The 13,030-nt window shown below is 31.7% G+C and overlaps 1 protein-coding gene across 1 annotated transcript; it reads left to right on the top strand.

Annotated features, from left to right (window-relative positions):
- The first annotated feature begins 9,895 nt into the window (after positions 1-9,895).
- Positions 9,896-12,474, top strand: LOC107829409 (protein RADIALIS-like 1). Its single transcript, XM_016656875.2, has 2 exons — positions 9,896-10,253; positions 12,191-12,474. Exons 1-2 carry the CDS (start codon positions 9,997-9,999, stop codon positions 12,216-12,218), a joined length of 285 nt encoding a protein of 94 aa, XP_016512361.1. The 5' UTR covers positions 9,896-9,996; the 3' UTR covers positions 12,219-12,474.
- Positions 12,475-13,030: the final 556 nt, after the last annotated feature.

The raw sequence follows: 13,030 nt of genomic DNA, 5'->3' as shown, positions 1-13,030 counted from the left end.
TTAAATGAGTGGATTAAGGTGAATTTATGGTCAGTTTAGCCACCATAATAATTGCCACTAAAATAAATTACCTTTAATGGCAATTGTTGAATTTTAACGGCAATAACAAAAGCCACAAAATATGTTAAATACTATATTTCTAACTCAGCTTTAGTGGCTATAGTAATTGCCGCTAAATAAATGCTGCTAAAAGTAATTAGTTTTTGCCGCAATAATATGGGTAGCATTCGACATAAATGTCACTAGAGGTTTTAGCGACCCTGGATCTAATGGCATTTATTTAATTGCTGCTAAATAATTTTGCGGCAATAAAGATTGCCACTAAAAGGAAATCTATTGCCACTAAAAACCTCTTTTGGCGTAGTGTTAATTTACAAGAATTTCTATAATCACAGGATATGAGTATACGACAATAAAGGAACCACGTAAAAATCAAGGAACGCAACAAATATTACAAAAGCAACATGACAAATGAAGTACATGACAACTAAGGTTTGCAATTACAACAATTAAGACAAGTAGCAGATAAACACTGAGTCATGGAAGGAACGCAATAATTAAGAGGGCACAAGATAATAAGGAAGGCAACAACTTCAACTAAAGCATGTAAGTGCAAAATAACAAGTAAGAGGAAGAACAAGTGCTAACAACTTCAAGTAGAGCATGTAAGAGTAGATTAACAATGAAAGATATCACAGGTTATGACACTTCAATTAAAGGCATGGGAAGTGTTTATATACTCGAAACCGGTCAAATACTATATATAGGCCGTGTACTGACTCGTCACCTCGCGTACATGGCTTTCACATAACACGAATAACACAATTATCTCAAATCCTAAGGGGTGGTTTCCCCCACACAAAGTTAGGCAAAATACTTACCTCAATTCAGCCAAATCAATTACTCAAATTAGTTTTTCCTTTAAAATTTACCCCCGCTCGGCTCAATCTAGCCAAAGACGACTTAAATTCATCAAACAATGCAAGAGAAAATAATTTTAATTAGCAAATGTATGATCTTTATACAATTTTCAAAAAGTCAACAAAAGTCAACCTCGGGCTCGCCAAGTCAAAACCCGGGTCCAAGAGCGGGTCTTGACTACCCATAGCCCCACGAATCCATATATGTGTTTTGTTTCCAAATCCGAATCCAATTTGACTCTCAATTCCCAAATTTTTATTTTTCAAAACTTTGGCAAAATCCCCAAATTTTCCCTTAGATTCTCATGAATTTGATGTTAAATCTAATGTATAATCACAAAAGCTTCGCTAACGCGAAGAACAAAAACACTGCCTCCAACAAATACCCTACGCGAATTAACTCATGTGAACACGAAGAACATAGGCACCCACACTCCGCGATCGTGTATAAGAAACAACCCAGCTCTATATTTCCCTCCACGCGATCACATCTCCTAATCCGCGATCGCGTAGAACAATCGAGGCACCAGAAACTAGAACACACCAGCAATGGAAACATGAAGAAAAATAGCCCGAAATCAATCCGAAACACGCCCGAACCCCTCGGGACCTCGTCCGAACATCCCAACAAGTCTCGTAACATATCACGGACCTACTCGAGGCATCAAATCATGCATTACAATATCGAAACGATGAATCGCACCTCGAATCAAACTTAAATAAACTTTGAACTTTCAATTTCCAAAACTCGCGCCGAAACATATCAAATCAACCCGGAATAAACCCAAATTTTGCACACAAGTCCCAAATAATGTAACGAAACTATTTCAATTTTCGGAACCACAATCCAAATCCGATATCCTCAAAGTCAACTCTCGTTCAAACTTATGAACTTTCCAAACCATCACATTTTCAACTTTCGCCAATTAGTGCCGAAACCTTCTAGAAATATCCAAATGCAAATATGAGCATACACCCGAGTCCAAAATCACCAACCGGACCTAACGAAACCGTTGAAACTCCGTTCCGGGGTCAAATTCATGAAAGAAAAACTTGATCAACCCTTTCAACTTTAAGCTTCAAACATGAAATTCATCCTTCCAAATCAATTCCAAATAACCTGAAAAGCGAAACCGACGATTCACACAAGTTATAATATATCATACGGAGCTACTCATGCCCTCAAACTACCGAGCGAAGTGTAAGTGCTCGAAACGACCGGTCGGATCGTTACACAACCTTTCCGACTTGGTGAACACATCAGCTAACTGCTGCTTCGAGGAGATAAAGTGCACAAATAAGTCTTTTTGCGCAACCTTATCACGGACAAAGTGAAAATCAATACTAGTCCCTGTAGATTGTTAGTCATTAATTGATAATTTGGCCAACATGTCCAAGTCACATATAGACATAATGCTACTCTTGAATAAGATGTGCGAAGAGGTGAATAAGTGAGAGGGAAAAGAGGAGAAGGGTTGCACTTAGGTTTTTTTTTTCCTTGAACTTTTTCTTTGATTCTTCTTTTTTCTTTTTCGGGGTGGAAGTACATTATCTAAAACACTTTTGTGAAACTGCAACCATAAGTCAAGTTGCTGCTTTCTTTGTTAGTTAGGCCATTGATAGCTATATAACTATAACTTTCAACTATGAAAAGACTTGGAATTTGAAATTACTGAATGATGACAACAAATTACTCAAGCACCACTTATTCACTTTTAAAACAGTTTGGAATCTTCAAGCTGTACTTTTTGGTATTTGGAATTTACTTAAAAAGCCGCTCACTAAACCGCATAACTAAACTAGCTGGCGGATGTATGATATATATAATTCATGTGTAATATGTGTATAAGCATATATAATAAGTATATAATTTATGTATACCTGCTAGAAAAAATAAACAGTGACCTCGACCGGCTATTGTGTAAAGATCCTTTGGTTTATGACCATTTCTTTACACAAAATCTACTTTATACATAGAATTATTATACGAACAAAAAAAGTAGTAATTATCTTATCAAGAAAGATTATGTTCTAAAGAAATGTCTTTGTACGTCATGAAGGAATCATTTGTAATTTCTCTTTATTTTATAACGTCTTTACCTCCAAGATCATTGACCACTTGAAAACATTATCTGTATATCTTCTTTTTCGCATCTGCATTTGCCTTTTGCCGGCCATTTTCTTAACTAGAAGACCCAAAACACAATAGAGAAAAAGAAAAGAATTTCAAACATTCTAATAAAAAAATGCTCAAGTAACACTGTTGTATTAAAAAAGAGCAGAGGAAGAATATAAAAAATATCAAAAACCAAATTTTTATGTTAGGCCGAATAACATCTAAAGTTATCACGATTCATTATGTAAACACCTCAAGTAAGCCTTATTCCGATTAAATACCTATAGTAGGCCCAAAATGTACCAATTAGCCATATTTCGCTAACATGGTTGATATAGCGTGAGTTGCACCTTGTAGAATGCTCTTTAGTTTGATGTCCTGGTTGTAGTTTGACAAAAAATAAACGATAATTAGTAGGGTTTTGAGTGAAAATAGAGTAATTAAAAGATGAAAGTGTGTATGAACATATATTTATGCATAGAAAGTACTTCTAGGACATCAATAGAGGACAATGAACATGAGTATTTTACAGGTGCAACTCACGCTATTAACCATATAAGCAAAATGTGTCTGGTTGGTATACTTTGGGCCTACTATAGAGATTTAATCGAAACAAGAGATATTTGTAGTATCTAAATAAAAAATCATGGCAACTTGAGATGTCTTCGTATCTATTCAGCCTTTTATATTTGTAAAAAGCAAATGCAAACAATTGTGTGCATTATCGCCATCCGGATACTCCTAGAATATTGAAGTCGGATTCAATTTCTAATATTTTGATAATGTTAGAAATTCTTTTAATATTGGATTATTTAACAAGTTAAAATAAGTTGTCTATTTTATTTTCCATATTAGTGTATTCATTTATTATCAACAGTTACTTAAAAATATTTTTAAAAATAAACTGATGTCTAAAGATTCTTCTTATTGTGTGAAAATAATCTCAATGAAATCGTATCTAGTAAAGCATATAGACCTGATGAATCTATCTCCTTATCTTTTGGAACATTTTATGACCAATAAAAGATCCTTCAATTCCTTTCTCCCAGTTGTTTGAGCCACTAGGTCGAATCTTCAAAAATGTATCCCCCTTTATATTCACAAATTCCTTCGTAGTTATAGCTTAATTAATTAATAAAATGTTTTTTTTATGTAACTTTGTTTGAGTGGACCCGAGTTTAAGAGGAAAAAAAAAAAATTAAAAATTGTGATCTAAAATAATTCATATACATTATATTTTGTCAACTAAGGTATACTTCTAAGTTACTTGGGTTTAGTTCGAGTTATATTATAACTAATTACAATGATTATGGGTAATTACCTTTAATTATTTTCTATGTTTTTTTAAGTATAAACGATCCATATGACGTACATATGTTTGTATGGGTCAAAATCTATCTTTAGAATATTTAAGCCAAGATAATATTGAGGGAGGAGTTCCCAAGTCGTCGTTTGTCGAAATGGCCCAAGAAACAGCGAAGTCTGTGGTCGAAAAATCAACGAGAGTCGTAGTCGAGGTGTCAACAAGGGTCGAAGTTGAGGTCGAGTACCGTTGACAAAACTATAACGACTAGTTTGAAGATAGGATATTAAAGAGAATATTCTAGTGGATATTCTCTGCACTTGTACTATTGGGGTTTCTTAGGAACATGTCCCATATAAATAGAAAAAGAGACAATGATAGGGGACATGTGATATTCATTTGTAAAAAAATATACTTTGACTTGAGAAAGAGAATCAGATCTCATTTGCTAAGATACAAACATCACATCTACATTTTTCCACTAGATCCGTGAATAACTCAAATATTCAAGGGATTGTCTATCATTCATTATTGTCGGAAAGAACATCCTCTCATTCCATCCTTTCTTGAGTGACACATTCATTTTATTTACTTAAATATCATTTATTGATGTTTATTTTATTAAATGCTACATTGTTATTTCTGATTTGTGGAATATTCACTATATACCACTGCCACTGTCCGACCGTACTTGCACAGTATTTATTGCTTATTTAAAAACCTCATCTAAAAATATTATTGTTTTCTAAGATTAACCCCTATTTACGTAAATTTAATTATTTGAATCAAGATCTATATTTTTTGATCAAACAGTATTCACGCTCTACCCTTAGTTGACTGCATATGAAAATTTAAGACATGCATGGAAATTAACCAATCAAAGGAAAAGGAAACTGTGAGCAAAACAAACACAGTTACAAGTGGGAAGCTAATTAATCTACATAATTTTAATATATATTGTGATGTAGAAGGAATTTCAGATAGCACGGATTCCATTTATCACAAAGCTTTATGCTGTATATCAACATATATAGATTTCAACTAAAATGTTCCCTTGATATCAGAATATGAAAGGCATCATCTCAAAAGTCAAAACCCTGAGCAAATTGTCGTTTAAAAGGGAAAATAATTCTCTCTTTTTTGGCAGATTAGTTAAGAGATTAATTTCCAGAGCACGTACAATAAGAGAACTACAATTACATAATAGGGTTTACAATTTCGGCTTTTACATTATGATCAAACGCCTTAACTAGTACTAAAATATAGTAATTGTTAATCATTATTCTATCTGTACTTAGTTTCTAGGTTTTGCACTTGTAAACACTCATGGATATAATGTACTCTCACAATTTTCATACAATAAAAAAGTAAATTAATTTAGCTTTAGTGAAAGTGAAGATCACAAAATATATATTGTACACACACAAGACATCTCCATCCAGAATATATGAAAACAGATATAACATCTCAAATCATGATTTCAGACCATGCATGGGTATACGCGATAATGCAAGCATATTATCTCGATAAAAGGAAAAATGTGACAAATACTCTAGGAAGGGATATTCAATATCTACAGATTAAATATAAAGAATAACTATGTTTACCCGTAAAACGGATAACAATTAAATTTGTACGCGGTTTTAAGAATACATGGATTGATTCAACACAAATAATCAAGAATATTAGATAAACAAGTTAAAGACAAAATGAATGACCAAACCAGTTGTAATGTTACTGCCTAACTCGAACTTAAGTTGAACAATAATTTTGCCCTCGATCGGACCCTTAGTTCGAACCCAACGTGAATGAAGAACAAACAGTTAAGTAAGAACTTTAGCAATAGCTAGAAAGCAGAAAATAAATTTGTATTGCCTTGATTTGCGTGTTACAATGTGTCTCCCAAAAGAAAAAATCTCCCATTTATATAGTAGGAGAGTTTCATCTCTAGTACAAGTCTAAAAAATATAAATATCTTCCTTTCTCGTCAATTACTGATTCGTAACCGATATCAAGCGAGATCCACGCCGTAATATCCGGTCAGGTACGGATATCACGGCCCTTTATCCATCGTGTGTGACCATTTACCATATTTTCCGAGGTTTTAGAACTCGTTCTGGGTCCGGGGAGCACCCCGTGATGAACACATCGTTCTTCTTTCGTGGGTCTCGATATGAAAGGTTCCCGGCCTCGATTTCAGGTTCGTGCGTCCATGCCCCTCTTCCGTTTTCTTCACCGGGAAATCGAGGTGTGCTCTATCCCCGATTTTATCCGTATACACACTATAAATTGATCTTTACTCAATTGCATTTAGATACTTAAGCCGTTTTATTATATGTATTAGTTTGACTATGCACACAATTAAGAAAATAAATCAAGGAGCCTTTTGAATCTTTCAGTATTAAGGTAAAGAAGTATATAATGTTACCAAAATGGTTTTTGAATCTTGTTCTAAAAAATGTCATATGTGATGTTCGAAATTAAAAGTTAATAAATACTATAGGAATTAGGAAATGATAACCTTTTTTAAACAGATTCAAAAGGGTAGTAAGCCACATAATTTGAAACAAAGAGAGTATAACTTACCAAATTAATTTGAAGCGTGGGTTTGAACAGTCAAGTTTCCAAATCACTAAATAGGTAGAGAAGAGATTTTTGGCTTTTGAATATTTTTAGGCTATGTGATGTATTAAAGTAACTTATAACTTTCCCTTAAAAGTTGCATCTTTTAGAAAAACTTCTAACTTCGTTGCGAAGTTACAATATATATAACCATATGCATTAAGATTCTGCTATATATGTATATAGATCAGGAAAAGGTTTGGATCACAATTTATCTATTGCACGTAATGTTTCCTTACATTTCTTTAGTTCGTTGTTTCCATGTTGTGAAGTTCATAAAGTATAAAAGAAAAATTATGATTTTGAACTAAATAAATCAAATGGTTGGTGGTAGAATCCCAAACTCAATCCCATAAAGTTCAACCTGGAACCGTCTTTGAACAAAAAACGGTTTTGAAGTTCAACCTGATTCATAAAGTTCACGAGTTTACTAATAATATCTTCCTAATAAAACTTAAAGAGTATTTGAGCAATTAAGAATATTAATCTTGCACCATAGCTAATTAGAGTCGGAGCATGTTAAGAAACTTAGCGAAAAGGATGTATTTGACAGATTCCAAACAACTGGAATAAGTTATCTTTAAGATGCTTATGCTTAAATCTTACCCAACCAGTCATGTAGAACAATGTTAATTAATTATACATGGGCCATAAAATAATTTTTTCGCCAGATTCTTTTTGGAAGTGGTCGAGTATTTGGAGTTCTTTTTCAGCCTATTTGAATCATGGTCAAGATGGTGTTCTTTGAATAATTAGATTACACTAGTGATTGTTAGAAAAATAATGGGATGAAATAATCTCGCTTCAATAGTGTAATCACTGTCCTTAAGGAATTTAAACTTCTTACTTTGTTGCTGCAGGATAATAGCAGAATTCCTTCAGGATTTTACAAAGCCTCTGAAATTCAAGTTTCAGCAATTAACTCGAATTTCCTACAAGAACAGAATATTTGTGAGTAGTAGAAAATAAGTAGAAGAGAAAGAGATGAAAGTTTCAGATGTCTTTCATTTTGGAAATGATATGGGTATTTATAATACTTTTAGGAGTCTGTTAATTCCAACAGACTCATCTCTTCAGGCACCTTTTTAAACCAATAGTCACTTTTTTTTAATTTAAAAATAAAGCTGTTAAAAACGTTTTAATAAAATAATAGGTGGCTACTTAATTGGTCCAAGTGACGGCTATTAATAATATAGTCAAATTCCAATTTTCCTCCAAAACACCCTTAAAAATATTCAAATTATATAAGACAAAAAAGTTTTAAACACCTCTTCCTTTTTATTTTTCTTTCCAACGAGGAACAAAACAACCTCTTCTCAAATACTCCTATCAAACAATAACTAATCTAACGGAGATTAATTTCAATAAGTACATTAAAATCACCTAAAAGTTGATCACTGAAGGAAAATAAATTGTTCGCGAAATTGATGGGGAGAAGTAAGCAAGAATTTAATTAATTTCCCTGTGAAAAGATGGTGACTATTTTCCTGTGTCGGTGCATGTATCGTAGCTACTACTCTCTCGGTTCTATTTGACGTGATACTTTTTTTTAAGTCTCTTCGAAAAAGAATCATACATTTTTTGCTTAGAATTAATTTAACTTATAATTTTTTATTTTGACTTTAATGAGATGGTTTATATTTATACAAATATATATGGCTTATTTTAAATTATAAATTTCAGTTTTTTTTTATTTCTCTTAAATATTGTTTATAGTTAAACAATGTCTTTTTCGTCTGCTTGAGCCGAGAGTATATCGGAAACAGCCTCTTTACCCCTTGTGGTAGGGGTAATGTCTGCGTACACTCTACCCTCCCTAAACCCCACTTGTGAGATTTTATTGAATTGTTGTTGTATTGTTTACAGTTAAACACGTCACATTAAATGAGGCAGAGGGATTATAATTCTTGGTGATGATATGATTACGTGCAAGCTACTCTACGGAAACAATTTACAAGTTTGTATTTATCAAACTTATACTCATTCGTCCAGGAAATTAAGTTAGGTTCAAATTTTCGATAGTATTTGGTTAAAGTATAAAAAGAAAATGTTTAATCTTGAAATTTAAAAGATATTTAGAAGTTGAGTTTTGGTGCAAATTCTATATTAAATTCTGAATCTTTTTGAAGTAAAATTTATGTATCCATAAAACATACTACCTCCGTTCCAGTTTGTATGAACCTATTTTCTTTTGGTCCGTTCCAAAAAGAATGACCAATTTTTAAATTTGTAAATAATTTTGCTTAAACTTATAATTTCATCATTAATGAGAAGTTTTTATAACCACACAAATACTCTGAGCCCCTTTTTGATTTGTTTAGGATCACAAATTCCAAAAGTTTTTTTTTTCAAACTCCATGCCCAATCAAACAGGTTCACATAAATTAGAACGGAGGGAGTAAGTTACTGTAAACCACAGTTCTATGATCCATATTTAAAAACATTTAACAATAGTAGTCAAATAAAAATTATGTGACTCCTCAAATAATATTGCATATTATATATATATATATATTTCAAAAGAATTTTAACACAATTAGGTTATCTAAAAAAACAAATAAAGGTAAGTACTACCTTAACATATATATAGAAAACTAGTTAACTAGAAAATAATACAGACAACCAGTTAAAAATATGCTAAATTACAAGAATGAAGTAAAAGTATTTATACTGTCAAGTATATATAAGTTAAATAAAAAATTGGATAAATTGACTATTATTCACTTACTCTCTCTCCACCTCCTCCCTCGCCCACCCCATTAATCTTTCTTCGTATTAGGCTCTTAAGCATCACATCTACTTGCAGAAGAAAGACAAAAGAAACAAAAAATCAAAAAGAAAGAAAGTAAAAAAAAAAACAAAAAGATATTCGCCAGCTTGCTCCAACTAAATAATGCCTTCTCCTACAGCATATAAGGAGCTAAAAATGCTCTCTTTTTTACTCAAACCATACCCTTGACTTAGGTCATTTTCCCTTCTTCTTCAATTCAATAAACACTTAATTAAATAAAATCTTCGAGTCGAAGTTTACAAAAATGGCCACTAATTGGACAACAAAACAAAACAAGAGGTTCGAGGAGGCTTTGGTCATGTACGATAAGGGCACTAGTTCTGAACGATGGCAAAACATAGCCAAATATGTTGGTGGAAAATCAGTAGAGGAAGTTAAAAGGCATTATGAGCTTCTTGTGAAGGATATTACACAAATTGAAAATGGTCAAGTCCCTTTGCCTAATTACAGGACTACTACTGCAGAAAGCAATGCTAGAGGAGGATATGCTAATGAACAGAGGTAAATGGTACTTCTATATTATGGATCATACATTTTTTATTTGACTATTTATTCTCTTAGGTCGAGTATTAAGATAATAAGAATCATAACGTCTAAACTATTTTCTAAAGGATTTAACTAACTTATATACACTGAACAGTGTAAAATTGTTTACATTACCAGTGTATTAGTTAATATGTTGTGACAGGTTTTCGGCCTTATTTTTTATCCAGGTTATATCGAGTAACTTCATTTATTAAGGAGGGTTGCCTTTAATTTTCTTTTAAGTGATTTGACAATATCAAAATTCTTTTACATTATAAATATATAGGAGTTTAACTTTTGCACATTAAAGATGCATAGTTTTTATACACCATCACGCTAAGATATTATAACCTACGTACAGCAATAGGGAATTGAATATAATTATCCTAATTTGATAAACTAAAAGTGCAGTAAAAATCAAATTATAACTGGTTAAATATACTGATAGCGTAAAAAATTTAACTTTTTCAACTTCTGCGAGTAGTACTTCTTGACAAGTCAAGACCTATAGCATATCTTATGAAGTCTTCATTTTGCGATTATCGCATCCATGTCAGATGAGTTTGACATTAAGTTTAGGTCTTTCATATAATAATTCTTGAAATCACACTAAGCTTACTTAGAAGTTAAATTTACGTAAAACATATAACAGAATGTATAATTGTGTACACATAACAGAATATTTAAGTGTATAGCTAAATTTACTGTAAACAGCTTGTTTGGATGGTTGTTACCTATCGTATTGTATCGTATTGATATTTTAAATACAATGTTTGTTTTGATTGTTACTTTAATTTTATTATATCGTATCGTTAAATTCATCGTTATGAAACGACGAAAAGTGTCACTTTATGAAACGACAAAATTGGTGTGGTGGCATCGTTTTTTTGCATTTTTTCTCTCATCTTGCCCTTCTTTATTATTAAATAATCATATTTTATCCTTTTTTTATATAATATTTCTACTCCGTATCCTATTTTTTCTTAGTAATATTGCAAGTTTATTCTTCATATTGTTAGTGTGACAGCATGAAACGACGGCAAACGATATAATCTATCCAAACATTGTATTCATCAAACAATACAACACAATACAATACAGTACAGTACAGTACAATACGATACACTATGAAACGACATGTAACAACAATCCAAACAAGCTGTAAAGTTAAACTTACCAAAAAGAATTAAGTTTCAATCCATTGCACACATATAGTAGAATGTATAATTGTCAAAGATTTTTTAAAAAGACCGTACTAGCCTATTTAAGCTACTAACAACCACGTTAAATCGAATCCTTCATATTAAGATCACAGGCTTATGGTCATCTTAACCTCTCCAACCACTAATCTCTAATCTCTTAAGTATAATTAGTACTATTAATTATTTAAGGATAATATAGTTAACACCTTTTTCTTACGTGGATATATCTTCACCTTTCTTTGCTTTTTATTCTTTGAGTCAGTTGCATATCCTTGAAGGATGACGATTTAGACATCCACATGCAAAAAGGTTTCTTTTATATTCACCTTTGGCTTGAAATAAAAGCTAACTTCTATGATCTAGTCTTGACATAAGCAATAAAAATCGTAGTATTATCTTGGGATCTAATTATATAAAATGACCGGGTAAAATTTTAAAAACTATCATTTTCAACATAAATTGTAGATATCTGTGCGAAAAACTTTAATTGGTATAAATATTAGGTTATAAACTCATATTTCTAAACAAAAAATCAAAACCTTAAACCCATTAATTTAAAATTTTGAATCTGAACACTGCTAAAAATTGAAAGAGACATGACAAAAAAAGATACTTATTCATTTTTCTAAGAAAATTATTGATGCTATATATTCTGTTGCATCCAATAGTTCGATCTTTTTATATAAATTTTTTATTTTATTCTGTTCACAGGCTTCTGAAGAATCTGTCGCTACAGTGAGCAGAAACTTGGACTCATACTCAACAGTCAACACCATATATCTAAATATCTGTATAAAATTCCAAAAATCTGGATTCCTAATTGTAAATTCATGTTTAAGCGTTTCCTATCTTCTGTTTTAATTAAATTGTTGCCCAATTAAGAGAGAAGGAAATTACGTGTAACTTCTGTCTTTCAAGTTTCAGCTACGTACCTTTATTTCTGTTTAAGCTATCAGCCTATGATATGGAGTATAAATTGAGATTTTCTAGCTTTATTCGTTCCAGCAGGCATTTTATATTTTACAACATGGGATATATGAATTTTTCTTCGTCCCACGTTCACGACAGCATAATAGATATTTGTGATTTAATGAAAAAATGAAATATTTAGAACATCCATTTTTCAGAAGAAAAAAAACTCTATCTCGAAAATGTTGCAACCTATTACCCAATATGTAAATCTGAATACAAATGGAGACTCTATAGCTAGTTGAAAATATTCGATGTATAAGAAGCAAAATTCTGGTATCCACAATAATTAATTTGGATATTTTTATGATACAAATAAGCAAAACATGAATGGTATGCCGTATGCGTACAAAGACAAAAATTGAAAACAAAAGTCACGCTTTAAAGTCACTTATTTAAGGGAGCAAAAAAAAAAAAAGAGGTAGTTTTGTAGCATTTAAATTTTAAGTTATATATACTAACAATGCAGTTTAACATGTTATAACCTGCAATTATTTTTTAAAATGACATGATTATATAAATATTTTCATACGTCGAATGCATAGAACTTAAACTCAATTTTGTGTACACCTATTAGCATAT

This window comes from Nicotiana tabacum, chromosome 24 (genome assembly GCF_000715075.1).
Source record: "Nicotiana tabacum cultivar K326 chromosome 24, ASM71507v2, whole genome shotgun sequence".
Taxonomy (NCBI): domain Eukaryota; kingdom Viridiplantae; phylum Streptophyta; class Magnoliopsida; order Solanales; family Solanaceae; genus Nicotiana; species Nicotiana tabacum.
The sequence above is the reverse complement of the archived record's forward strand: the minus strand, read 5'-3'. Positions and strand labels throughout refer to the sequence as shown.